Source organism: Squalius cephalus, assembly GCF_949319135.1.
Source record: "Squalius cephalus genome assembly, chromosome: 8".
Lineage (NCBI taxonomy): Eukaryota > Metazoa > Chordata > Actinopteri > Cypriniformes > Leuciscidae > Squalius > Squalius cephalus.
Genome location: NC_137129.1, coordinates 45163512 through 45189899, shown reverse-complemented (window position 1 = coordinate 45189899; position 26388 = coordinate 45163512). Strand labels below are relative to the sequence as shown.

Here is a 26388-nt window from a genome sequence, read left to right as displayed (position 1 = left end):
GCAGTATAAATGTCACTTCTGTAGAAACAAAAGTCAAGTCACCTTTATTTATATAACGCTTTTTACAATACAGATGTTTTCAAAGCAGCTTTACAGAGATAACAGGAAAATAATGCAACAGAGTTTGTTCCTGCTGTACAACAGATCTAGAAGAAAATAATACCATAGTCCAGCTTAAGTAAGTTCAGTGTTGATTCATTTCTGTTGTAAAAAAGTTATTACTTTAGTTAATTTATCTATAAAGCCGCTCTGGAGAAAACCGTGATGTCGTCCAGCTCAGTTCAGTTCTCATATAATGGAGTCACAGATCAATAATATTGTTGAATATTAAGCGTCCTCAACTAAGCAAGCCAGAGGCGACAGTGGCAGGAACTCAAACTCCATCAGTGACAGAATGGAGAAGAAAACCTTGGCAGAAACCAGACTCAGTCGCTCAGTTCTCCTCTGACCAACGAACGAACAGTGTATGATTATGATTCAGGCATTACAGGTCAGAGGTCAGATTGGATCTGAACATTCAGAATATTTATCCAGTTCAGTCTGGTTGAAGGTTTCCTGGTTTGACTTTGGATGAAGGATTGGATCATTCTGTAAAGTTACACAAACACATGTGTGTGATGATCACTGTGGGTTTGTGTCTGTTGATTCTGTTGAATGTGATTGTGTCTGTAGTGGCTCTTTATTCTCCATCAGCTGATCCAGAGAAGGTCAGACTAACACCTGTGGGTAAAACACAGACAGTCAAATGTGTGCGACATTAATGCATTATCAACTTTAGAACAACTAAAAGAAACTACTTGGATGATTAAGTGAGAGATTATTATATAATACAGTGATACATGATTGTTAAAGCTGTTTTTAAACATTCAGGTTTTGATTTTGCTTCTAAGTCACCATGAATGATGACCCTTGACCCTTATCTATAACCCTGTATGACTGTCCTCTTTCTGTGTCACCGGGTCAGGTTTATTTATGATAAAGAAACTAGTGATACATATTTACCATTATCTTTTATTGCAATTGACATTGACAATGATAAAAGCAAAATATTGAATTGTTTGAAATAAAAAGAAACTTGAAGATATTTAATTGTTGCTATATAAACTATTAAAGAGAATTAAGAATTAAACTCTTATTAAACATGTTTATAGTGAGTAATTCACCATCACAATGAAAGAAAACTAAGAAACTAAATTAACTTTCAATTAAAATATGAACAGTTTTAATCATCACTACTCACTCAAGCGTCTCCAGTTTATAATGTGGATCATCCTTCAGATCAGAGAGCGGCTTCACATCTGAGTCTCTTAGATTATTTCCATACAGTCTCAGTTGTATCAGGTGTGAGGGGTTTGATCTTAGAGCGGCACAACCTTCATCTGTAACACCACAACATCTCAACCTGTAGAGAACAATGACACTCTTCAGTTTCTCAGTTCAGGAAACACTGATATAAATGATAAGATATATATGAATTTCTCCATTCTCCTCAACAAATTTGTATTTGAAAGCAGTTGTCACCTCTTCACATCATCCAATCTTATAACTATCAAAAATATTAAAAAGTAAAATGAGCTCAGAAGCTTTGGAAAGAATCCACTGAAGATTAAACATCCTTTTCAGTTACTTGATGGTAACCCTTTTTTGTATACATTATTGTTGTATATCATTCCTTATTCACCACAGGAGAGAAACAGACAACGTTGAGACTTTAATAAAATCTTACCACAGTATCTCCAGTTTACAGTGAGGATCCTGCACTAGATCAGAGAGCTGCTCGACTCCTGAATCTCCTACTTTATTCTCAGACAGATCCAGTTCTCTCAGGTGTGAGGGGTTTGATCTCAGAGCTGAAGTCAGAGCAGCACAACCTTCATCTGTAACACCACAACATCTCAACCTGTAGAGAACAATGACACTCTTCAGTCTCTCAGTTCAGGATCTACAGCTCAGATAAGCAGAACTTCACAATCAGACACTTAATCCACGGCACCATTAACCCTCTGGGGACCAAAAACGCGCCCGTGCGTTTTGCTCGTTCTTTTTTTTTTAGCAATGAAAAATAAACACTAAATGCTCTGTTCATTTTGATCTTTCATTTTCGTGTAATACATCAATCGATCCTGTTCAGTTTCAATTTTTTTTCTGTATACTCACAATAAAAATAAAGTGTTTTGCTTTTTGACAAATAAAGAAAAATTAACATGATGCGATTTCTGCCTTCTCTCTGTCAGTAAACTCCCATTTGAAACGCGTTCGAAAATGATCTATAACTCAGCGAAAATTCAGTCAAACAGGCAAACAGACCCACGGGCATAAAGCTTGAGATCGCATCTTTTAAATGAAGTAATTTATATAAAAAACAAATATTCTCAGCTTCTGTAATCTGTATAAAAAGAGAGCGACTCCAGTTGAGCTCATTACGAGATCATTCAAAAGTAATGTGACCACTCCCCGGAGAGCGCGTGCTATTCAAACGCATATTCTGAGAACCATTTCAGAGCTGTGAAACGCCCACATCAGCTGTAAACAAAGCGCTGCGAGTGAGACATAATATAGCCTACCTTATGGAGAAAAGATTCCTCAGAACAGTGCTGATATGAGGAGCAATATCTCCTGATATGAGGAGCAGATCCCGCTGAGGAGTGAGGTAGGCTGTGTTCTTTTCTCAATGTTGATGTGGAATAACGTTATGGAATAACGTTAGTGTAGGCCTATGTAAACCGCAAAAAGATGAATCGCATTTCTATAATATGACTCGCCTTTCTGTGAGATGAAAATTTCATATTAGTAAAGACTGTTTAGCCTAAATAGGAATTGCGCGTCTGTGTGTGAAAGAATAAACTGCTTTGCCATAGCCTACTGAGATGAGTAAAAATCGACTGAAATATGTTGAAATAAAATGGATTTGTATAAGCAACGTATTATACTGCAAATTAGCATTTATATGCCCTAATATTTCATAAAAACAACGTTACAGTCAGGCGAAGTATGAAAGACAACATTTTTTTTTTACTATTTGGGTAGAGTTTTTAGGCTACTGTAGAATATACTGCCACATCAAATAAGCTTATGTTTAGCAATTTCTGCTCATATCTAACGTTATATATATATATAAAATACTATTTTTGTCAAAAATAAAGTCATAGACTAAGATGTTAGATGTTCCAATGTTGGCTATATTCAAACTAATGAATACATATGATAAAATGTAGGCCTATAATCTTTTTTTTTTTTTTTTTACAAAGAAAGAGTACACTTGAAATATTGTTGAAATTGTAATTATTGTTGTAATTGTAATATATTTAATAAAATAGCAAAACATATTTACAAGAGAGATGTAAGCGAAATCTTAAATGGTCAATATAAGTCTAAATACCGTATATACCCGAATATAAGACGAGGTTTTTGTCCTAAAAATAGGCTGAAAAATGGGGGGTCGTCTTATATTCGCGATATAGACAAAATCACGGGGGGAAAGGGAGAAGGAACAACTGAATAAATATGAAATAGTGACTGAAACATGACCCATTAAGACAAATGATTTCGGCTATACTTGCATGTAAAATTAGAGAAGCAACATTCTGTGTTTAACTGAATTAAAACGCTGCTCCTCTCTGCCGCGCGAGACGCAGAGAGAGCGAGAGAGAGCGAGAGGTGCGCGCGCGCGAGATGCAGAGCGAGAGAGAGGTGCGCTAGACGCAGAGAGAGAGAGAGAGAGGTGCGCGTGCGAGACGCAGAGCGCAAGAGAGAGAGATAGAGAAAGGTGCACGCGCGCGCTGGAAGAGAGAGAATGAATTATCACTGCAATTTTCAAATAAAATTATTTTCTGTTGAAAACCAGATTTTTTCAACAAAAATCTCTTTTTGTCCCAAAAATAAGTCTGGAAAATGGGGGGGTCGTCTTATATTCAGGGTCGTCTTATAGTCGGGTATATACGGTACATCTTTTGTCCTTGCATTGTGGCTCAGTCAGTGTCACACCTGAAGGAATGGCTCATTAGGCAGAGTCATTATGCAGAGTGGGTGGGACATTGAAATCTAAGGTGTAAACTACTCCTCCCCCTCGCATATTGGCTTTCCAAGCAAAACCTGTTTTACACCATTTAAATCAATGTATTTTTTTTGTGAACGATAAAGCAAGACTATTTTCACATCATTTTGAAGCTAGAACTCAAAGGGACAACATCCAACAGTTTGTTTTTATTGTGAGTATACACAAAACAGGATCGATTGATGTATAATACAAGAATGTAAAATCAAAATCAACAGATTATTTTGGAGTCTCCTTTGCACTGATAAGGAAAAAAGCGAGCAGATCACGCCGGCATGATTGGCGACCTCAGAGGGTTAATATTACTCAGTACTTAAATATATAATTACACTGTAACAATGACACCTTAAAATAAAGTGTAACCAAATAATCATTTTTTTTATGCAAGTACGCACAAATCATTAACATATCTGTTTATGAACACGGTTGTCACATCTTTACATCATCCAGTCATGTTAAATCTATCATTAATATTGTAAAATTATGTCAGACACATTGGAAAGAATCTAATGAAAATTAAAGCAATATTTCCATTAGTAATTTCACAGTAGATTTTCTTTTTGTATGGCAATCATTATTTACCATTAAAATAGAGGACTATGTTGAGACTTTTATAAAATCTTACCACAGTTTCTCCAGTTTACAGTGAGGATCCTGCAGTAGATCAGAAAGCTGCTTGACTCCTGAATCTCCTACTTTATTCACAGACAGACTCAGTTCTCTCAGGTGTGAGGGGTTTGATCTCAGAGCTGAAGTCAGAGCAGCACAACCTTCATCTGTAACACCACAATACCTCAACCTGTAGAGAACAATGACACTCTTCAGTCTCTCAGTTCAGGTTTTTGTTTTTTATTTTTTTATTTTTATGGCAATCATTATTTACCATTAAAATAGAGGACTATGTTGAGACTTTTATAAAATCTTACCACAGTATCTCCAGTTTACAGTGAGGATCCTGCAGTAGATCAGAAAGCTGCTTGACTCCAGAATTTTTAACTTTATTCCCTGACAGATCCAGTTGTCTCAGGTGTGAGGGGTTTGATCTCAGAACTGAAGTCAGAGCAGCACAACCTTCATCTGTAACACCACACTTACTCAACCTGTAGAGAACAATGACACTCTTCAGTCTCTCAGTTCAGGAAACACTGATATAAATGATAAGATAAATATGAATTTCTCCTTTCTTCTCAACAGATTTGTATATGAAAGCAGTTGTCACCTCTTCACATCATCCAATCATGCTTATAACAATTGTTGTGGAAAATATGCAATTGTCCTGTTACAAGTATGCCTTTTTGTAAACTAGTTAACCTGTAAATAATAAAACTATATTTAATTGAAACTAAGATGCTTGCCAGCCAAAAGTCTTTGATGTCTAAAATACTGAACTGAACAGATAATGAAGAAGTCTTCTGACCTATAGATTGTGAGAATAAAAATTCAGATGCTTGTGATTTAGGACAGATTTGAAGTACTTTCCCTAACCTGAGAATAATCAACATAAGGTTAAAAGTGTCTTGAAATACGCACCATAAAACACTATCAAAAACTATCAAAAGTAAAATGACCTCAGAAGCTTTGGAGAGAATCTAATGAAGAGTAAACATCCTTTTCAATTACTTGATGGTAAACTTTTTTTTTTGTATATATAAGTGTTTCCCACAGGTTGAGAATGTACTTGTGGTGGGAAGGGCGAAGCGGCACTTATTGAGCGGGTTCAGAATAAACTAGTCAAACAAAGGTTTATGAACTCTATTTATTACAGACAATACTCAATATCCTTAACAAATAATTTAGAAATAATGTAGAAATTCATAGTATGCATAAATTCATAAAATTTTACTACAAGCTTGAACAAATATTTTCATAATGAAAACTATTTACAAAGTTGACAATTTCTGTCTGAGCAATTAATTTTTCTCTGCTTTGAAAACAACTTTCTAAGGCCTGCCTGTACGGATCGGCTTCAGGGGCAGGTGCGTTTACTAATGCTTAAGCGTGCAGCAAGGTGCTCTCCTTGAAGTTTATTTCACATGTCAGTTTTGATCTGAAATAGAATCAAACTTACATAACCATTTTGGAAGATAGCACAAGAGAAGATTAACTGACAATTTTCAAATTGTGCTTTTTTGCATTATGGTTTAAAATCACTTGCCCTGTTCATTGCTGAGAAGTCTCGCTCACAATTTAATATTGTTTAAGGCCATTTCGCGATTTCAGTCTATATATTGTTTAGTTTATGTTGTTTAAATGGATATCATATAGACCAGTGGTTCTCAAACTTTTTAGAGTGGCATGCCTAAGGCTTTTAACATCCTTTTGCGTACATCTCTGCAGTCACACCTTTTTCAGAAAGGGACAATATTTTTTAGGGCTGGGAGAAAAAAATCAATTCACCTAACCTAACATTTAAACGATTTTAAAATTACAATTTTTTTTTTATTACAGAATCAATATTAATTCAAATTAAATTGCTTTATATTTGCCCTTGCTTGTAGAGGAGGTTGACTGAAGTTAGCCACTTTTGTTTCGACAGAGGATGAAATGTGTCGTTATCTTTGAGTATTGAGTGACGTAATATAAGTGGACGCGTGAAAGCGTATTGAGACTGAATGCACTGAAAAGCCCTCGCAAGACGAGCAGCGCTACTCATATGCTAAGAGAGCAATAAGACAGTAGAGCTGCACGATTGATCTTTAAAAGACTGTGATCTCGAGTCAAAATCAAATCGCAACATTCAGATCTGTGTTGCCGCTGACCCAGAGAGAGTCGTCATGAAACAGCAGGCTTTTCCTCATAGTAGCCTATCATTATTTCTGTGATACAATAGTTCAAATTGTCATAGAAGTACTGGGATAAAAGTTTAAAGTTCAAATATAAACACTGATGTCTATGATAGCGATCAAAATAGAGTAAATCAGCTTTTGATTTTGGCGCTTAAAACAACGCATTTATCGATTACATTGTTTCGCCACAAGGTGGCGACAAGTGACTGTTAAAAATGTATTTGTTATTGAATCATTTATTAAAGAGAATGTAGTACTGTATGTTTCTAAAATAAGTGAGAAAAATATGAATTGTTTTTCTAAATATGTCTCATCTTATACATCATGTACAGTCTGTATAAGTGTATGATTTAACTTTTCCCCATGGTCTAGTGTTAAAAAAAGAAAGAAAAAAAAAATCGCAATATCGAATCACAATACTTGTAGAATCGCAATTCTTAAAAACATCACAATACATATCGTATCGGCACCCAAGTATCGTGATAATATCGACTCGGGAGATCGTCCCAGCCCTAATATTTTTCCAGTGCACTTTCTACCTTTACAGATACCTTTAGAAAATAAATAATGCTTTAATTAAATAACAATTTCAATAGAGAAATATGCAATGATGGTAACAACAAAATTATGGTTTTAAATTTTAAATTAAAACCGCCAGTAGGTGGCAGTAAGTCACAGTCTTTATGAGTGAGTCATCGAGTCATTAATTCATTCAGTAACAAAGCAATTGACTGTAATTTTGAATGAATCATTGAATCATTGATTCAAAGCTGCAGATTCGTTCACCAGCACTGCTGTGGATTTCGTAGCTATTATTTTGTTGCAAAAAATACTGACAATACTGTTTAAAATGAACATCACTTAATATTAATACCTTTCATTTGTTGAACTGTTGTATAAAATCAATGTCACATTTGCAATCGTGTGGATATTCGTAATGTGATCACAGGAACTTTGAAACTTTGAAGAGTTTGAATCTTAAAGGTGCTCTAAGCGATGTCACGTGTTTTTTAGGCCAAAACATTTTTTGTCACATCCAGCAAACATCTCCTCACTATCCGCTAGCTGACTGTCCCCTGAACACACTGTAGAAAAACGCGGTCTCTCTAGGCACCACAGGCTCCACAAACAGCAAGAAAAACAAGCTGGGCTCTCCCACACCACGAAACACAACACACAGTGTTCTAGCCAATCACTGGCAAGCAGTATTTGAGGGTGGAGTTTGGGGGGTTAGTGTGCGTACACATGAAGTGGGTGTGGAGCGTGTGGAGGAGAGAGAAGCATGAAGGGGGAAGTTTGAATTATGGCCGACACACGACCAAAGAGACGCTGTTCCGATGAACAATTGCAAAGAGAAGAGGGACAAGAATAAGGAACGCACCGAATTTAAGTACCGAATTTACATCGGAAAAACCTTCGAAAGGTGGCGAGAACTCCGCCGGCAGAAGGGCTTCCAATCTGACATTCAGGTTACTCTGTTTTTGCAGAACAGGTAAATCCATTTTTCTAAATAGACGTTCATGTTCACCAAACCAGTACAAGGATGTAATTAGCTAGAACTATGCAGTCAGCAGCAGCTAGCAATCAATCTCTATTGTAAATGATCAAGCAAATTCACAGTAGGGCGACAATTTGTGTGAATGATTTAGGGCTGTCAACTTTAGTCGTTTAGTCGACTAATCGGTCGATGCCGTCTTGGTCGACTGACATTCTCATTGGTCGACCAGTTGCATTTCTTTTTTTTTTTCACCAATAAAGAAATTTTCATTGATTTACTCCTTGATATTTATACCTTTATAAGCAGTTATATATTACTGTATTCTAAATATAATTAGCCTATGTTTTATCCCCAACTTTAAATGCTTTAATTTAGGCTATTTTGTAACAGCGCCACAGTTTAGCGCACCACGTAGAACACTCATAGGCTGCACTGCTGCTTCGCGCTCAGTAAGGAATATAGTAATCCATGTGTCTGTCTGTCCGTTTGCATTTTGATTATTTCGAGAACCGTTCATCCAATCGACTTCACAAGGGAGTGCAGTGTCGCATTTGGTGCAATATAGACAGACACGCGTTCAGAATTAATAGTAAACTACAGAACAGCGCGAGCGGGAAGCGGCGCACCTCACGCGAGCAGGGCTTATATTCTCCGAGAATGGACACTGCACTAGTGATATAAAACGCACACAGTCTGTTAACTTAACAAATACTTTTAAGGTAGTCTAATATTTTTCTGACTAACAAATTACTGACACAGTAAAGGGTAGATTTAAATAAAGAAAAACTAAATTTAAATAAAGAAAAACTAAATTTAAATAAAGAAAAAAATGAAATTTAAATAAAGAAAAAACGAAATTTAAATAAAGAAAAACTAAATTTAAATAAAGAAAAAACGAAATTTAAATAAAGAAAAAACGAAATTTAAATAAAGAAAAAACGAAATTTAAATAAACGAAATTAAGTTAGCCTAAATTAAAAACGAGAATAATTTAGATTCATAATAACGGGTAAAAAGTCTAATACATTTTGTGTCTATTATTCTATTTTCCACAATGTCAAAGCAACAGCAGCAATACAAGCTCAGACATGCACTTCGGTCCATACAAACTCCGCTGTTCTGCGCTCTAGCCAGAGGAACACTCAGTCGGTTCTATTTCTAGCATGCACGCGTTTTCCGCATTGCTCGAGCCGCATCTGAGACGCATGTCTCACGCAGGCAGTGTGCAAACTCCAACCTGTTAACATGGGAGCCGAAATAAAAACAGACACGCCACAGCAGCTGACACTCCCACGCCAGCAGCCAGTGTGTCGCCGGCCTTATTCAAGCGCGAATGAGAACAGTTTCGCGGGGGATCCAAGGTGTCAATAAAAAAAAAAAAAAAAAAAAAAAAAAAAACGTTTATTCGTTGTTGTTTTATAAATGCTCTATGACAATTGTTTAATAAATGTTCAACCAAAAATGCAAAACGTCGCGTATTTTTTTTTTTTTTTTGGTCGACTAATCATTGCGCAGGACAGGACTTTGGTCGACTAAGCATTTCTTTGGTTGACTACAGCCCTAGAATGATTGTTTTCACCCACTGTTTGTTATGAATTTGAATGTTCATTTATAGGCTATTGACAACTTTGACTAAATTTGTTTATGCCGCCGCCGTTGTTTATGCTCACTGGGAAACGTGAAGCTAACTTTATCTTGCTATTATTGCGTCCTTGTATGGGAGCTATAGTTATAACCTCAGGTGGCGAAACGATTTTAAGATAATGTTTCTCTTTTTCTGCATTCTGTTCTGCAATATATAAAAGCATTTATCTAACTTGGCGACATTACACATTGAATGAAGTATCAGTAAAACTCAACTTTGTTTGTAGTGACTACTTTGACTTTCCTTTATGCCGGAAGGGAGGGGAGGAGGGAGGAGACGGGATGAGGAGGAGGGAGGGTCTTGCTAGCCTCCGTTTTGTTTGACAACAATTCGAACATCAACACGAAATTACGACTCCCGGCATCGCTTAGAGCACCTTTAAATCGATCTCTGTGGGTCTGTGCCTATATTTGTTCTTCATGCTAGTAAGTGTTAAATACCCACTTTTACAAAGGTTCATGGTCGAGAACGGCAGTATAGCGTGATTTGGCAAGGCAACATAATCTGAACGCTCCTATCATACCATACACACTGCTTGTGTGAATGCAGAAAACTTTTGACCACAAAAGATGAGGTTATTTGATCGGATGTCATGTATTTACGGCATTTTACCTGCTAGAAATACATGCTCAGTTTAAATGTTATTTGAAGGTGGGGTAGAATTAAATGAACGGGTTAGTATTCGGAATACTCAGAATTCCATTTTACTTTAGAATATTGTCTTTGAACTTACGTTTATGCGGTTGCTCTGTGTTTTTCAGTGGCATCGCTCTCGAGGAGTAATTAACTGGTGAAGTGGATTTATTTATTGTAAAGTTAACAAAAGTTATCATGAGCATTATAATGTTTAAATCAGATGTCTTAAATGTCAGTAGACCAGGAACATTTCGAAACGAGCCGTTTATTCATAATTACGTTAGATTGCAGTCAGGGGCGGCTGGCCAATAGAGGGCGCTAGGGCGCCCCCCATGAGCCAGACCACAGTTTATGAGCCACATGCAATAAATAAAGAAGTAAATACATCCATAAATCATGTGTACAAATTGTCAATATTTGTGTATTTGAAATATTAAATGCACCCAGTACATGTGAAAAATATGATAGAAATTCTAAATGTCAGTTTTTTCTGCACGTCTGCTCCAGCTGTGTGCGCGTCTCATCAAAGAGGCGGGTCTGTGGGGCAGCTTAGCCAATTGCTGATTTAAGATACAAATGTTTGACAAAAACAAGCCAATCAGCGAGCTCAAATCTAGTCAGCTATGGGCGATTCTTGTAGCGCGCCGCACCCATCTCTAATATGCAGGATAACAATAAAGGGAAGCAGTGCGTGCGAGGCTTCTCTCGGAGCTGGTACTCTAGAAAGGCCTGGCTAGCTGGATGCGGTCATGCTAATGCCTTATTGTGCTTTCCGTGATTAGTTTTTAAAACAACGGGACAGATCCAGCATGGACAGTTACCGGAGTGAGGGATATGCAGCTGTCTGAGAAAGTAACGAAACAGTTCGAGTTCAATTGCAAATGGAAAGTTTGTGCAGTATGTTTGTTTTTGTGTAAGAATACGAATACCTCAACCTTTTAATATTGCTATTAAATAATTACTGACTTTTTCACAGAGCATTGGTATCCTGCAATGTGTGTTAAATTGTGTTTGGGTGGTTATTAATAATAATAATAATAATAATTTTTATATGTGTAGCGCCTACCCAACACCCAAGGTCGCTTTACAAAGATAGGTGAGGTGACAGAAGGGAGTACGCGAACAAAATGCAGAATTTTGCCATTGATTTAATTCTACCCCACCTTAAAATAACATTAAAACTGAGTATGTATCTATGTCAGGTAAAATGCCGTAGATCAATGCATGACATCCGATCAAATTACCTCATCTTTTGCGGTCAAAACTGACTGCATTCACACAAGCAGCGTGGATGACCAACTTTGTGAGTTCAGATTATGTTGCCTTGGCAAATCGCGCTATACTGCCGTTCTCGACCATGTGCCTTTGTAAAAGTGGGTATTTAGCACTTACTAGCATGAAGAACAAATATAGACACAGACTGTGCATAGAGATCGTTTTAAGATTCAATCTCTCTTCGATCAAAAACCCTGTGTGAGTTCCTGTTTAATGTTAATCACATTATACGAATATCCACACGAATGCAAATGTGACATTTATTTTATACAACAGTTCAACAAACGAAAGGTGTTAATATTAAGTGCTGTTCATTTTAAACAGTTTTGTCAGTATTTTTTTTCAATAAAATAATAGCTCCAACGAAAGCCACAGCAGAACAGCAGCATTCATTCATAATTACAGCTATTTGCTTCGTTACTGAATGAATTAATAACTCGATGACTCACTCATAAAGACAGTGACTTACTGCCACCTACTGGCGGTTTTAATTTAATATTTAAAAGCATCACTTCATTTTAACCATCATTGCATATTTCTCTATTGATTTTTTAAATATTTTTATTTAAAGCATTATTTAATTTATAAAGGTATTTGTTAAAGTAAAAAATGCACTGGAAAAATCGATTCAAGGGGGCAAATATTGTCTCTTACTGAAAAAGGTGTGACTGTAGAGAAGGGGGTAGCCTACGTAGAAGGATGTTAAAAGCAATACACATACCAAGGGCAGAAAGTAATATACAGAGGTCACTTGCAAAGTTAGTTTAAAGATACAAACAAAGATCTATAGTGACACGACAATTGAACATTCGCAAAGACCCGCCCCCTTTAGTTACTGTTGCTATGTCCAACAAGCCACGCCTCTCTCACGCCACATCATGATCTCACGCAGAGTGGAGAAAATACATGGCGGAGCAGAGAGTCCACTGACAACACGCTGACAACACGCTGACAGACAGGACAGACCAGGCTACTTTTGATATGAAACACAAAGTCTCACCCTTCAAATTTGGTCATTTTTTAAAGAAATTTAAACGATAAATACCGTTTTGTGGCTCTTTAATGTGTCTGATAGATCGCTCTAGCCTCAGTTAAAGCTGCTCGTGAACCGATCATCTCTTCCTTGTAGTTGAAGCTGCTCTAAGCGATGTTGGGTAATGTCACTTCTTGTTGACGTTCATAGTATTGTCAAACAAAACGGAGGCTAGCTCGACCCTCCCTCCTCCTCATCCCGTCCCCTCCCCCTCCCTTCCGTGCTTCCTGAAACAGTCATGAACCATTTAGAAAAAACAACTGGATTTACCCCGTCCAGCAGAAACAGAGCCTCCTGAACGTCGGATCGGGAGCCCTTCTGCCAGCGGAGTTCTCGCCACCTTTTGAACGTTTTTCCGATGTAAATTCAGGACTTCGCGTTCCTTCTCCTTTTCCCTCTTCTTTGTTATTCGTTCATCGGATCGTCGTCTCTTTGGTCGCGTGACGGCCATATCAAAATTCTCAAGAATATACAATTTTAACGTTAGTCGTTGTTAGGACATCTCTCCTCTAGCAAACTTCCGTCTTCATGCTTCTCTATCCTCCGCCCCCCACACCCCCCTTCATGTGCACGCGCACTAACCCCCCCACCCCCACCCCCACCCCCAAATCATTCTTGTCCGTGATTGGCTGGAACACTGTTTGTTATGTTTGGTGGCCAAGGCTGGGCCAGTTTGTTTTTCTTGTCATTTGTGGAGCCTGGGCTGTCTACAGAGACTGTGTTTCTACAGTGTGTTCAGGGGACAGGCAGCTAGCGGATAGTGAGAAGATGTTTTCTGGATGTGACAAAAAATGCGAAGGGTCAATTCCCCACTGAAGAGAAAATGACTGAAATTTCACTACATCTTTTTATGAGTAAAAACATATCTTTGTTTGGCGTTTATTTTTCATGGACTCTCAGGACTCATAACTTGCCTGAATTAGGTCCTGAATTAAACAGCGTTCAGCATGCAGTTGTTGATGTCCAGTTTGCCGCTTTGTTCACGGTCATTTCACGATCAGTTCACGCTCGACGCTGCATGCATCTCTCTCTCCCTCTCCCTCTCTCTCTCTCTGTCTCTCTCTCAAAACAAAACATTTTACGCATTTTATACGGGTTATCCAACTGAATAGGATTTCGAATTGTACTTTCCTGGGCCGCTCAGGTAAACCTTATGTATGGGAAACCCTGTATATTCTTTTTGTATATCATTCATTATTCACCACAGGAGAGAAACAGACAACGTTGAGACTTAAATAATTAAATGAGTATTAAATCATGTTTAATTTAAATTCAGAGTACTTGTTTATTCTTACGGAGCCTGGTTGATTTAGTTTACCCCTATATGTTAATTAATGCATTAATTATCAAACATGTACTAATAGTTAAGGCTTCTGCTATTCATGTGTGAATCCTTATGACTCTCTATTACTCTTTATAGCTCTACATTGGTTTATGATTAGTTCATATCTTTGCTGATCATGAGTTCATGTAGAAATAACTATTAATTCAGGGATTAGTATATGATTATTCATGTACTGTTATTGTAAAGGGTTACCTAAGATGTATATGAATTTCTAATTTTACAGTATTGCTTTGGTACGAAAACACATGCTAAACTCATAAATATGATCATGTTTTATCAGTGTAATGATTGTTGTCAGAGTGACTTACTGAACTGATCTGGATTCTTTAACCACAGGCATCAGCTTCTGAAGAACTTCACCTACTGTATTTTGTGCTCCAATAAACTGTTTTAGATTAAAAACATCCATCTTCTGCTCTGATGTCAGCAACACATAAACCAGAGCTGACCACTGTGAGGAGGAGAGTTTGGTTTCTCTTATTTTTCCAGAATTCAGATAATCTTGGATCTCCTGCATCAGAGAATCATCACCCAGTTCATTCAGACAGTGGAACAGATTGATGGATCTCTCTGGAGAGCGATTCTTCCTGATCTTCTGTTTGATGATCTGAACTGTTTCCTCTTTGTTGTAGAACCAGCTTCTGGTCTGTGTCAGTAGTTCTCGTAAGAGAGAATGATTGGACTCCAATGAGAGACCCAGAAGGAAACGCAGGAAAAGGTCCAGATGTCCATTCTTACTCTGTAAAGCCTCATCCACAGCTCCCTGATGCAGCTCAGATAATGAAAGATATAAGATATGGTTTAAGATTTTAGTAAAGAAACTCTGTTTGGTTTTGTCAAACACATTTCTCTTATCATATGTATAGTGAATGTGTGCATATAGAGCTGCTAGATGTTCCTGGATGCTCAGATGAACAAAGCAGAAGACTTTCCCCTGATACAAGCCCAACTCCTCTCTGAAGATCTGAGTGCACAATCCTGAGTACACTGATGCTTCTGTCACATCAATGCCACACTCTCTCAGGTCTTCCTCATAGAAGATCAGGTTGCCTTTCACAAGCTGCTGGAAAGCCAGTTTCCCCAGTTTGAGAATCATGTCTTCATCTTTCACTCTCTTCTCATAGTCCTTCTCATGTTTGATGTTGGTCTGAATGATCAGGAAGTGTGTGTACATCTGAGTGAGAGTCTTGGGAATCTCTCCTCTCTCTGCTTCTCTCAACATCTTCTCTAGAACAGTGGCTGAGATCCAGCAAAACACTGGGATGTGGCACATGATGTGGAGGCTCCTCAAGGACTTCAGGTGTGTGATGACTGTATTGGCCAGACTCTGATCACTGATTCTCTTCCTGAAGTATTCCTCCTTCTGTGGCTCATTGAAGCCTCGCACCTCTGTCACTCGATGGACACACTTAGAGGGGACGAGATGAGCTGCTGCTGGTCTGGAGGTGATCCAGATGAGAGCAGAGGGAAGCAGATTCCCCTCAATGAGGTTCATCAGCAGCTCGTCCACTGAGGCTGATTCAGATATATCACACAGTTTCACTTTGCTCTTAAAGTTCAGAGACAGACGACACTCATCCAGACCATCAAAGATGAACAACAGTTTATATTCATCACGGGATATTTCCATTTCTTTAGTTTCCGGGAAAAAGACATGAAGAAGATCTGAAAGACTGAGTGTTTTGTCCTTCATCAAGTTGATCTCTCTGAAAGGAAGTGGGAATATGAGCTGGACGTCCTGATTCTCTTTCCCTTCAGCCCAGTCCACAATGAACTTCTGCACAGAGACTGTTTTCCCAATGCCAGCGACTCCCTTTGTCAGCACAGTTCTGATGGGTTTGTCTTGTCCAGGTAAAGGTCTAAAGATGTCACTGCATTTGATCGGTGTGTCCTCTGTTGCTGCTCTCCTGGATTGTGTCTCGATCTGTCTCACCTCATGCTCATTATTGATCTCCCCACTTTCACTCTCTGTGATGTAGAGCTCTGTGTAGATCTCATTCAGGAGTGTTGGGTTTCCCTGCTTTGCTGTTCCTTCATACAGACACTGAAACTTCTTCAGCAGATTTGATTTGAATCTGCTTTGGACCAGTGAAAGATTGACAGATTACAACATAAAGAGAAAAGTTTTAGTAAAATAACAACACTCTCTAATTAAATAATTAGACAATATCACACAAGCAACAGTGCTGTTGGTCTATATATCAGTAAAACTGTTATTTGGCCGTTTGCACAAGCCTCTAGGAACTGGATATTGATATAAATTTCATTATTTGATTCTGTTCTCAATTCAAATAAATCTGGAAATATCTGAGATACATGTACATTTTGTAGGGAAAAACCTCTAATCTAATGCAGTAAACTATACAGTGGATCTGCTTCACTTGGATCATTACTATAATATTAAAGGTAAAAATGAGCAACAATGTCCAAATTATTGAATTCAAGAAATGTGACCTGATTCATAATTTTCACACTTTGACGCAAACACATTTTAGTTTGAGTTTCTAATTTTTCTAATTATTTGCAATTAGTTAACATATTTTAATTAACAATATAACTGACACAGATTTAGACATTAAATAATGAATACATCCCTAACAGGTTAAGATCATAACTCTCTAGTGTTCTCTCTAGTTTACTAATGAACTACTGTATGACCTTTGTATAACTTTTCTGAGTTAAATGTAATGTTACTTGATTCACAAGCTGTTTTATCTCTCCATGGTTGAAACATATTTCAGTAAGTTGTACTGTATATTTCAACATATATTCTTGTGTTCATGGTTCATTCATGTTTATTTCATGCTATAACTAGCAATAAAGATATGATTGGTTCTTGCTGCCGTTTAAAGGAAGGGTTGATAAAGCGTCTGATAAATAATCTGTCACGCCACATTAAAGATCGGCAAACCGTACGTCTGCATCTGTTCTTGTTAGTCCCTGATTAGTTAACCTTCATCCACCTGTGTCTAGTTACAGTAGTTCCCTCGTTTACCCTGTGTATATATTCTCCCGTTCAGTTCTGTCCTCGATTATTGTTCGTATCTATGTTAAAACACGCTGTTGCTTGTGTACATTATCTTTGTTTACTATCTATTTATTTATTAATAATGGATAGTCTGGGTACAGTGAGTTACTATCAGGATGAGTCTGTCTAGACAGAAATGTTGTACCTCATTTGAGTTGATTTTTGTCTTCTCTTAAATGTCATGTTGTCCATAGACCGGTCGCTCCTCATGGACACACAGCTGGACTCTGGTGCCTGTGATCTCTGCTGGGGGAATCCACTTCAACAGAATACAGACAAGAATATATACAGTTCATTTTACATGGATAGATTGGTTCTCTATATGAGGTTTATCTACATGTATCCATTTATCTGTCTATTCAGGTCTTGCAGTCTCTACTAATGAGCTGATGAGCTGAAACAGGTGTTTTATATGAGGGAGACATAAGAAAATGTGTCGTGGTTGTGTTAGGGGCTCCAGAGAAGATCTGGGAAGAACTGATCTAGTCTCTCTAGACAAAAATGTTGTACCTCAGATCAGTTGATGTGTGTTTTCCTTTAAATGTTATTGGCTGCTCCATAGACCGGTCGCTCCTCATGGACACACAGCTGGACTCTGGAGCCTGTGATCTCTGCTGGGGGAATCCACTTCAATAGAATACAGACAAGAATATATATAGTTCATTTTACATGGATAGATTGGTTCTCTATATGAGGTTTATCTACATGTCAAGTCAAGTCAAGTTTATTTATATAGTGCTTTTCACAACATAGGTTGTATCAAAGCAGCTTCACAGTATTAAATTAAAACAATACATCAATGTTTGTTTCTAGTGGAACGTCCACGTTTGGTAATGCTGATCAATAGTATCGTTGATTGATTAATTAAATTAAATATCCCCAAATATCCCCAACTGAGCAAGCCAAAGGCAACAGTGACAAGGAACCGAAAAACTCAGGTGACCTAATGGAGAAAAAAAAAACTTGGGAGAACCCAGGCTCAGTCGGGGGCCAGTTCTCCTCTGGCGTTTATGAACTAGAGGTCGGATTTAACTGTAAGATTAAAAGTATTATATGAATGCCTGGCCGAAAAGATGCGTCTTTAATCTAGTTTTAAACTGGGAGAGCGAGTCTGAGCAACGAACAGTATCAGGAAGGCTATTCCAGAGTTTTGGAGCTAAATGTGAAAATGCTCTCCCTCCTTTGGTGGATCTGGATATCCTAGGTATGACCAAAAGCCTCGAATTTAGTGACCTTAAAGAGCGCGATGGATTATAGGGCGATAGAAGATCCATTAAATAGACTGGAGCTAAGCCGTTTAGGGCTTTATAAGTCAGTAGCAATACCTTGTAATTAATACGGAACTTTATAGGTAACCAATGTAGTGATGATAAAATTGGTGTTATATGGTCATATTTTCTTGATCTAGTTAGAACTCTAGCGGCGGCATTTTGGACTAACTGTATCTTGTTTATTGAGGATGCAGGACAACCAGCTAATAAAGCATTACAGTAATCTAGTCTCGAGGTCATGAATGCATGAACTAACTTTTCTGCGTCAGAAACTGATAGCATGTTACGTAGCTTAGCAATGTTTCTAAGGTGGAAAAAGGCTGTTCTTGTAACATATGAAATATGATTTTCAAAAGACAGGTTGCAGTCTAATATAACACCCAGGTCTTTTACTGTAGAGGATGAAGTAACAGGACATCCTACAATGTTAAAGTTGTATTGTGAGAGGTTTTGTGGGTGTTTTTTTGAACCAATGATTAGTACCTCTGTCTTGTCTGGATTTAATAAAAGAAAATTGCACGTCATCCAATCTTTTATATCTTTAACACACTCTGTCAATTTGGATAATTTAGCGTTTTCATCTGGCCGTGATGAAATATAGATTTGAGTGTCATCAGCATAACAATGGAAACTAATTCCATGTTTCCTTATAATATTTCCAAGTGGCAGCATATATATTGAGAATAATAGAGGGCCTAACACAGATCCCTGCGGCACTCCATAGTTTACTGGAGTTATGATCGATTTTTCTCCATTTAAATAAACAAAATGGTAGCAGTCAGATAAATACGATCTAAACCAGCTTAATGCTTGTCCTTGAACACCAGTATAATTTTGTAGTCGATCTAAGAGTATTGTGTGATCTATAGTATCGAACGCAGCACTAAGATCAAGTAAAACTAGTATTGAGATACAGCCTTGGTCAGAAGCTAAAAGTAAATCATTTGTGATTTTAACGAGCGCAGTTTCAGTGCTATGATTCGGGCTGAATCCAGACTGAAACTTTTCATAGATGTCATTTTCATGCAAGAAAGAGCCCAGTTGGGCGGACACAACTTTTTCTAGTATTTTAGACATAAAAGGTAAATTTGAAATGGGTCTATAATTTGCTAGATTATGTGGATCTAATTGTGGTTTCTTAATGAGAGGTTTTATAACTGCCAGTTTAAATGTTCTTGGAACATGACCTAAAGATAAAGACGAGTTAATAATATTGAGGAGAGGCTCTTCCACTATAGGTAACACTTCTTTCAGTAGGTTAGATGGTATAGGATCTAATAAACATGTTGTTGTTTTTTGATGAAGTGATAAGTTTATTTAACTCTTTTTGTTCTATAGTTGTAAAGCACTGTAATTGTTCTTGCGGGGTGATAATTGAGGCTGAATTATAAGGCGCGATTGAGGATTGAACGTTTACAATTGTGGTTCTGATGTTTTCTATTTTCTCAGTGAAGAACTTCATGAAATCATTACTACTAAACTGTAACGGAATAATTTGTTCAGGAGACATCTGTTTATTTGTTAGTCTAGCCACGGTGTTAAATAAGAACCTAGGATTGTTTTGGTTGTTTTGTATTAGTTTGCGGAGATGCTCAGCCCTGGCCTCTTTTAGGGCCTTTTTGTAACGTGACGTACTGTCTTTCCATGCGATTCTAAAGACCTCAAAGTTAGTTTTTTTCCATTTACGCTCTAAATTACGGGTTTCTCTCTTTAGAACACGTTTAGTATTGTTGTACCATGGTGCTTTACTTTTCTCTCTGACCTTTTTTAATCTAATGGGTGCAGCAATATCCAATGTTCCAGAGAGAATGATGCTCATAGTGCTAGTTAATTCCTCAAGTTCATCTGTTTGTTTGGGTTCACTGAGCAGCTGAGACAGATCAGATAAGCTATTTGAAAAATTATCTATGGTGGATGGAAGGATTGTTCTGCCTAATCGATAACGCGAGTGTATGATTAAAGGTCCCGTATTATGCCCCTTTTCACAAGATGTAAAATAAGTCTCTGATGTCCCCAGAGTGTGTATGTGAAGTTTCAGCTCAAAATACCCAACAGATCATTTTTTACAGCATGTTTAAATTGACATTTTTTGGGGCTCAAAAAAACAAGCTGTTTTAGTGTGTGCCCTTTAAATGCAAATAAGCTGCTGCTGGACGACACAGGGGGCGGAGCTTCATGAGCTCGCGCTCAGTCTGTCAGGACAAATTCATCTCACGGAATGATGATAATATCAGAAACTCTCAGTAACGTGTTCAGTTCGAGTCGGACAATAATGCCTACAGAGTCAGAGTGCTGTATAGAGATGAAACAGGTATAGTTTAGTAGTTTAATTACGGTTATTATAACGTATTTGTGATCTGCTTGTATGTATCCATTATTTATTAATAGCCTACAAGTCTGCTGTTTCGGACCAGGTCCGAATGATGATCAAACATATACTGATGAGTTTAATAAAGTTTATTGTACATCACACAAAAGATGAAGCGTCAGTTTTACTTCAGAAAATCACCGTAAGAGCTGAGTAAACACAGTAGGCTAAGTTATAAGAAGTGCGCAAGTAGCCAGTAGAGTTGAGGGAGCATTCCTGTGGGCGGAGGTTAGTCAAAAAACGGTTCTAGTGACATCATTAAAGAAGGAAGTAGAGGGATGTAGTCCAAACGAGCCGTTCATTGTAGTCGACTTCTGTTAAATAAAATATCTCGCTTGGCATTGAACTTTGAGCTTTATAATTTTACAGATATTATTTATGCTCTAACAGCAACATTACACACTAACTAAAGTTTGAAACATGGGATCACGAAGAACGGGACCTTTAAAACGATGAGTTGGTCCGGTGACGTTTTGCTTGACCCCAAAAGAGTTTAATAAATCTGTAAACGCAGCCCCTAACGCATCATTTGAATTATCTACGTGGATATTAAAGTCTCCAACAATTAATGCTTTATCAAAATTAACTAATAGGTCTGAGAGAAAATCTGCAAACTCTTTTAGGAAATCAGCGTAAGGCCCAGGCGGTCTATATACGGTAGCCAAGGCTAGAGATAATAGGGATGTTTTTCGAACATCTAGGAGCGTAACTAGATGCGTAACATGTATCCATCCATCTGTCTATTCAGGTCTTGCAGTCTCTACTAATGAGCTGATGAGCTGAAACAGGTGTTTTATATGAGGGAGACATAAGAAAATGTGTCGTGGTTGTGTTAGTGGCTCCAGAGAAGATCTGGGAAGAGCTGATCTAGTCTCTCTAGACAAAAATGTTGTACCTCAGATCAGTTGATGTGTGTTTTCCTTTAAATGTTATTGGCTGCTCCATAGACACGTCACTCCTCATGGACACACAGCTGGACTCCGGTGGGTTTGATTTCTGTCTGCAACTTTGGCTTCAATAGAAAACAGACAAGAGTTCATTTTGGCAAGTTTTTTTTTTTTTTTTTTTTTTTTACATCCAGATGCAGAAAAGCTTCTGAAAATGTTGAAGAGTGATTACAGTGTACAAGGATCATTTCACCTGTTTATTGACATAGATGTGTTCTCTTTTAATAGGAAAGTGTATAAAGACCCTGTGTGAGACGGGACCCTCAGGGTACCAACTATATCTAGAGGCGGAAAGTAACTAATTACAAATACAGTAACTTAATCAAGCTCAGCGCTTTTCAAAATTCTCTGTCTGTCCGTCAAACATCAGGACTGAAGCTCTGGATCAGCTGTGAGAGGAGACCTGATCCTGTGCTCGACTCCTGCTATTGCAGCGCTTTATAATAGTGTGAGTTTTGATAATAAGTGAATATTTGCCAAATTATGCCATACATGCATTATTTGTGTGTGTCTGTGGTCTCTCTGTCTGTCTAAACAAAAATGTTGTACCTCAGATCTGTTGATGTGTGTTTTCCCTCAAATCTCATTGGCTCCTTCATAGACCGGTCACTCTTCATGGACACACAGCTGGACTCCGGAGAGATTGATCTGTCACCCTTAAACTGACTTTAACAGAATAGAGACAAGAATCAACTTGGCTGATTTAACATGAAAATAAATCCCACATGAGAAGGTCGTCTATTAAGACAGTGTGTTGAAGAGTGATGAGACTGTCCAAGGATAATGTCATATATCATCTAGCTGTCGACTGTATCTGTGTGTCTTTGGACAGTGTTTAAAGACCCTGAGTGTCTCCAACTACTGTATATCCCGGCACCAGAATATGATAGAGACAACAGATCACTATACCAACCCTGGCAAACACACACAACACCCTGTTATGTGCAGAAAATGAGTCTTCTATAACATTAAGATCATATGAAGATTGAAGTACCTGAATCCTGGAGAAGAATCTCCATGTCTGAATGTGTGTGTGTCGTCCATGATTCATTCAGTCTTCATGGAGCTGCTCGAGTAAGAGATCAGAAACACTCATTCACACACACACACACTCAAATACAATACATTTCATTTGACATTTTCTTCAGTGTGTTTATGGAGACAAATCTAATCAGATTTCTGATATCTAATCAATAATTATCAACATTTAATGTGATTTTATCAATAATGTTAATGAATGTTCAGAACTGGTATCATCAGAATCAGCAGATTCTCTTCTTCAGTCAGATCTGTAGCGTTTGCACCAGTATTTCATCTGTGTGTGTTTAAAACAGAAATATCTCGGCTGAACAGACTGTGGGAAGTTTGTAACACTAGAGTTTAATGTTCTTCCACTGAAGCCTCAAATATTGTACAAATGGGACAGTTTACTGTAAGCTAGTGCTGGGCGGTTTACCGGTTCATACCGAATACCGGTGTTTATTTTTGTTACGATATGAATTTTTAATATACCGCAATACCGGTGTATGTCGCTTTAATCGGAACGCGGCGCTGCGCGACAGTCTCACCCCTCATTTACAACACACGTCTGCGGCACATTACAGCTGCGACAAGGTTTTATTCCGTCCTCCACACGCGTGCGTCAAAATAGACTAGGCGCCTATATTTAGCGAAGCGGCGCGGAGAGCCGCTTCTGGGAAGCTTCGATCTGAAACACAAGCATTGACTAGAATGGGCACGAGACGTGTGGGGGTGAGAGTGTCTTTTTTTCTCGCGGCGCGCGTGTTTTTATACTGTATTAACGTATCTGAAGTGAACTGACGGTCTTTAGAAAAGTTTCTTTGTTATTACGATTGAATCTTTCTTTATCTTTCCTGATAAAGCAGTGTTTATGAGCGTTGCTGCTTTGTGTACAGCCGTTACCGGGGAAACCACTGTTTCTGCCGCTCCTAAAGCGCGTCCTGCTGGCACCTCTTTGTAAACAGCCTTGCAAACCTGCTGTATTATTAATATTAGTGTGGATTGTTTCTATAATATTCACTCATGACAATAAAATAGGGCATTATAAGTAAATCTACTGCAGTATTTCCTCTCTCACTCAGTAGAAAATGTGGTTAACACCCATCATGCTTAAAAAAAAAAAAAAAACCGGTAAAAACCGTGAAACCGGTATAATTTAGAAAAAAACCGTGATGTTGATTTTTGGTCAAACCGCCCAGCACTACTGTAAGCCCACATTTAATACATCTGTGAAACTGACTAATATTCACAGATATTTGTTCAAGATCTTTTCAAACTATTTTAAAATAAAATGTTTCCTATTGATTTAGTTTAATAAAATTTTCAATAAAAATGACATTACATAAAGGGAGATTGTGACAACAGCACTCTTTATAATTGACATTCATTTACACAGAAAACTATATCAAATTTTAAGAAACAGCACAAGTTAAACAGTTAAAACAAACACTACAGATGTTAAAGAGAAAAGTGTTAAAACAATGTGGTTTCTAGAAAGGGTTAGGGTTAGCATATAGGGTCTATGCTATATGTCTATATCCAATAATTGATAAGTAAAAAAGAATAGTATAAAAATGAAATGCATATTAAGAATTTCATGTGTAATGTACTTTAATATTTCATGGTTACTTACGTTAGTGAGGAAGTAAGTTCATTTCCATGCGCCAATATATAAAGTTATTAAACACCTCGAGGCTCGAGTTTTCCATCAACAGCACGTTAAATCAAACTTACATATACAAACATCACTTGATACTTGGATGATCCGTTGTTCTTATTTAAAGATTCTTAAATTCGTAAAATGGCGCTTGTAAATAAAACACACTTGAATGTAGGCTACTTTCACTTTCACTAAGCCCTTCCCACTTTTGTCTCAAAATGTATTGTGCCCCTCTCTGATAAATGTAAATAATAATAATAATAATCATAAATATTATAATAAATATCACTACACTTATACACCATTGCCACTAACAATAATACAAAAAAATATTATTTAAAAAATGTTTTTGGCGGAGCTGAAGTGGTAGGCGGAGTTTCATCAGTTCGCCGCGAGTCTTCAAACTACACGAGCATCAGTAACGTTAAGCTAATATGGAAAAGTTACATTATCCTGCCATGCTACTGTAAACGTTGCGGCAGCGTGCGAGTTATGCTTAACAGTAATAAAAGTATAACTCGATGTCTGCCGCATTCTGAGTCTGACAATGTCATTCGTTTTCATCCAAGGACGTAGCAAGTGTTATTAGCTTGGGAAATACATAGTGAAAGGAAATTTTAAGTCCATGTCCAACTCTAAATTGTAAGGAATTTATATATTTGATTTCATAGTAACACTTTAAAATAAAGTTAATTTGTTTATTATTCATATATTAACTAACATGAACTAATGAGCAAAACATTTGTTACTGTATTTGTTAATCTTAGTTAATAATAATACAACTGTTAATTGTTTGTTCATGTAATGTCACAGTCAGTGCATTAACTAATGCAGTGCATTACAACTTTTGATGTTAATAATGTTTTAGTAAATGCTGAAATTAATAGGCTATTAACTAAGATTAATAAATGCTGTAGAAGTGCAGTTTATTATTAGTTCATAACAAATTTAACTAATGAAACCTTATTGTAAAGTGTTACTGATTTCATGATAGCTAACACTTTCATGAATACAATTTACAACATCAACAAAACTTAACATGAATTCCTCATAATTACCTTTTTGATTCTCACTGTTTTGTTTGGTAAAGTAATATTTAGTAATATTATCATCATTTCCCTATATTTGTTTGATGTGTTATGCATTCTAATTGTATAAACGTCTCTTCCTTGGTAATGAAGAGAGGCTCTCTGACCGACTGCTGCTCTCCATCGAGCGAGCTCCAATTAATTGTGAGGAAGTCATTCAAATATTTAAAAACACAACAGACAGACGCGTACTGCTTTAAATACAGGTGATTTATTAAATAAATATGCGACAGACTTCATCTCTTTCCTAGCCTCTTTCGATCTCAGACGACTCATCAGGCGAAAGTACTTGAAAACTTGATGATTGCATGCAACTTAGTTAAATGTGTTAAGTTTGGGCTAACCTAATTGGTATTTCTTTATGTGGTAAACAAACGTTTATTTTATAAACCACATAAGACTGAAAATTTGTATAGTATGTCCAAAGAGTCGATGTCATTTAGTACGTTGTCTTTTTTATATAGCTTGATAAAAGTCATGCTTATTTCACACAAAGATAGAAAAATTGGATCTGATATTCTTTCTTGTCATGAGACAAAATTGATTTAAACAAAGCATGACAAATCAACTGAATGCAGTTCAACTTGTTTATCGCTTTAAAGACACTCATTTATCACCACCTACCATTATAAATATACAATGTGGAATACGAGGCTGACTCCAGCTCCTTTTTCGCCAGCTCCTTATTCGTCGAACTATTCGTTCCACCTTAAAAATGTTGGACGGTTGTTAAC

General features: G+C 37.3%; 1 protein-coding gene across 2 annotated transcripts; it reads right to left on the bottom strand.

The window, feature by feature from the left end:
- On the bottom strand, positions 1-24764 carry LOC307163674 (NLR family CARD domain-containing protein 3-like). 2 transcript variants are annotated; one of them, XM_079879837.1, is made up of 12 exons: positions 24540-24764; positions 22881-22952; positions 22436-22552; positions 21835-21951; positions 17811-17927; positions 17446-17559; positions 14581-16347; positions 4981-5154; positions 4680-4853; positions 1727-1900; positions 1241-1402; positions 1-720 (listed from the first exon to the last, which is right to left on the bottom strand). In XM_079879837.1, exons 2-12 carry the CDS (start codon positions 22928-22930, stop codon positions 714-716), a joined length of 2973 nt encoding a protein of 990 aa, XP_079735963.1. In that variant the 5' UTR covers positions 22931-22952; positions 24540-24764; the 3' UTR covers positions 1-713. The 2 variants fall into 2 exon arrangements, with proteins under 2 accessions (XP_079735963.1, XP_079735962.1); XM_079879836.1 differs by having other exon boundaries at positions 14581-16350; positions 24540-24758.
- Between the last annotated feature and the right edge of the window lie 1624 nt (positions 24765-26388).

Bases quoted from the DNA above. Each gene is read 5' to 3' on its own strand.
- LOC307163674 (XM_079879836.1), bottom strand. From the start codon at position 22,930: ATGGACGACACACACACATTCAGACATGGAGATTCTTCTCCAGGATTC. The intron at 5,155-14,580 runs GTAAGTCACTCT...TGTTCTCTACAG, and splicing joins AAAGAATCCAGATCAGTTCA to GTTGAGTAAGTGTGGTGTTA. The intron at 1,403-1,726 runs GTAAGATTTTAT...TGTTCTCTACAG, and splicing joins TGTAAACTGGAGATACTGTG to GTTGAGATGTTGTGGTGTTA.